At 36.3% G+C, this 2,681-nt stretch overlaps 1 protein-coding gene across 1 annotated transcript in view; it reads right to left on the minus strand.

The window, feature by feature from the left end:
• The window catches only part of Smp_150710 (hypothetical protein), a gene marked incomplete at both ends in the record, with an annotated part of 4,478 nt that extends 2,337 nt beyond the window's left edge, over positions 1–2,141 (minus strand). Inside the window, 3 exons of the mRNA XM_018790653.1 lie at positions 430–1,768; positions 1,810–1,950; positions 1,986–2,141. Of these exons, the coding sequence (XP_018646052.1) occupies positions 430–1,768; positions 1,810–1,950; positions 1,986–2,141 (1,636 nt within the window). The remainder of the gene's footprint in view (positions 1–429; positions 1,769–1,809; positions 1,951–1,985) is intronic.
• Positions 2,142–2,681: the final 540 nt, after the last annotated feature.

The raw sequence follows: 2,681 nt of genomic DNA on the forward strand, positions 1-2,681 counted from the left end.
GCCTGGCAATCTGGTCCAAGCTTTTTCAAGGAATTATAATCAAACATTAAAATTATCGAATATAAGATTGCCAGGCGAAACGTTGGATTTACTACAAATTCATTCGCTGAGATTTTACAAATATATTATTCCTATTTAATGTCTTACATCAACTCGGCGCTCAAATACTGTGAAACTATTCGTTCTAATTTAGACGAGAGTTCTTATATAGTTTATCGAAAAGTCCAGCATAACTATGAATTCATTATACTGACTTACAACCATCCATGAAATAATATGAATAGAATATTCCTTGAGCTCGAAAATTTGGAAGTTTACTAACAGAAATTATGATCACCATATATCTTTTCTTCTACGAAATATACGCATTAATAGTAGAAAAAACAGAAAGCAGTAGATATGCTTAATCCGTCATCTAAAAAAACCTACCTAATAAATTGTCACTATCTGCAGATGTAGTCATCAAAGGCTGTAAATTAGTCTTTGATGGTCGATATTCACAAGACACGCGTCGACCTTGATCGTAGGTACGTGGACTTGTGACAAGTGTGGAAGTACTATCACTAATGGAAGAAGTATGATAAAATGTTGAAACTGTTTTATTCCCATTTGAAATAACATCGCTGTTAACGCATACACCACATTGAGTAGTAGTTATACACGGTCGACTGCCATTTATACACTCAGAATAACTGAAATAATTGTTGTGTAAATTACTGGAGGCATCTGGAGAAATCGAATTACATAATAACAACTGTGGTCTACTAATACAACAGGCAGAGTTTGTTTCTTGGTGGAACTGTGGTACATTTGGGAGGACAGGTAAAATAATACGATTGGCAAGGTTAGATTCATGAGACTTGCTACGATGAAGCGGAGAAAAAAATTTTAAACGATGTTTTGGTGGCGGAGTCCCTGCCTGACGAGTCTGATGCTCGCGATCTCGAGACGAATGATTGCCTGCCCGACGCCCACCGGGAGAAAGAGAAATCCCTTCATTCGGTAGCGTATAACGACCTGCTTTAAAAGGATTTGAGGGTGTTAAAATAGTCGAGGATAATTTATGTGAGATGGGAGTAGAAGGTACTGAAAGCCCGCCGTTACGTAAGTCAATTTCTGAAGGAATATTCGAATCAGATATACCTGGGAAAAGATTAAATGTCTTAAAATCAGTTTTGCACAATTTTGCAGAATGAAATTTATTTGTGACGTTCTGTGGACTATTTATGGTGATACAACTGGAAGCATGTGGGGAAGTAAACGAACTACGGCCATTGTAATTGACATCGCAACCAATTTTAAATGTATTAATATTATCCGGATTTGAATGGCCAGTAAGATTTCCACAGGATGTGTCGTGCTCTAAATGAGAGCAAACAACTACTTTAGTATTTTTATGAGATGAGTTCTGTACAGAAATTTCTTTGTTAACTAAAGGAGGATCTTCAGGACCAGTAACATATAAAGGAGGTATACGAGGATCCTTTCGTTCTTCGTAAATTTGAGCGTTAAGGATATTGTTTAGTTCTTCAACTTGAGAATCATCATCAGACAAACGCATCACCAATTTGATTAAGTTCCTGGTATCATCTTCAAATGCCAAGTCACTTTCAATAAGATCAATATTTCCGCGTATTTTTGCAAGGCCAGCAAGTACATGATCAACTTCCTCACCATAGTCTCCATAATTTTGTAAGATTGTTCTCACTTCACTGTCAGGCATATCTAACAATTGTAGAAAGCCAATACCCCGAATACGAAGAAGACCCTAGAGATACGTATAAAAAGTCGAAAACGTTCACTACCTACCTGTATAGTGTCATCATTAATACCGAGACATCGAAAACAAACTTCTGATTTTGGATATTCACGCAGGATGGCATTAGCTGTGTCTTCATCAGCATTACAAATAGCTGAAATCTGCTGGGCTAAATATTCAAAAGTCTTATTCTACAACAGAAATCGCATTATATTCACCGAATTACCTCAGCGTCTTGTATCTCAAGTGATAAAATTTCGGAATGTTCATCACTTCTTTTTAACTCTTTACGCAAAGGTGAAATGATTTGCTCTTCTGTTACAATGATTAAGTTCTGCAAATCTTTACAAAATGCATATGGGGAAGCAGGTTCACTGAGCATGGTGCACAATAGTTTGTGCCCTGCTTTGTGTACTATAGCTCAGATGATACCTCCAGACCTTGTTCATGAAAAGTTGTGTATGTTACTCATTTATAAATCCTCCAAATATTCTTAAGCTAATATTTTTGTTGAGTGAATATGAAGGCTCGTTTGTACAAAACGTTCAGAGAAACCTAAAATAGCGAAAGAAGTTTTAAAAGAAATGCCATTTAAGTCTGTAAGGTAGACAACATATCCAATACTTCTAATTGAGATGAAGTATGTCATGCTGACTGTGAAACAGTAACTAACGTTTTTGCCTGGCTAATTTCGGTCAAAATAGAAAGTTTTTTAGAATGGGGAGTAAATTTCAAGCAATGTAGGATTATATGGATATGAAGTTAGGCAACGAAAGCTCGGGTTCAAAATGTACAACCCATGCTATCCGTTTAATAAACACATTCGTTTAATTCCTCGTCCTATTATAATCCACACTCAGAAACTCGAAGATGCTACCTAGAATATTGACTTCTGCATCACTATTAAGAAGACCAAACTACC

Source organism: Schistosoma mansoni (assembly GCF_000237925.1).
Source record: "Schistosoma mansoni, WGS project CABG00000000 data, supercontig 0041, strain Puerto Rico, whole genome shotgun sequence".
Classification (NCBI taxonomy): domain Eukaryota; kingdom Metazoa; phylum Platyhelminthes; class Trematoda; order Strigeidida; family Schistosomatidae; genus Schistosoma; species Schistosoma mansoni.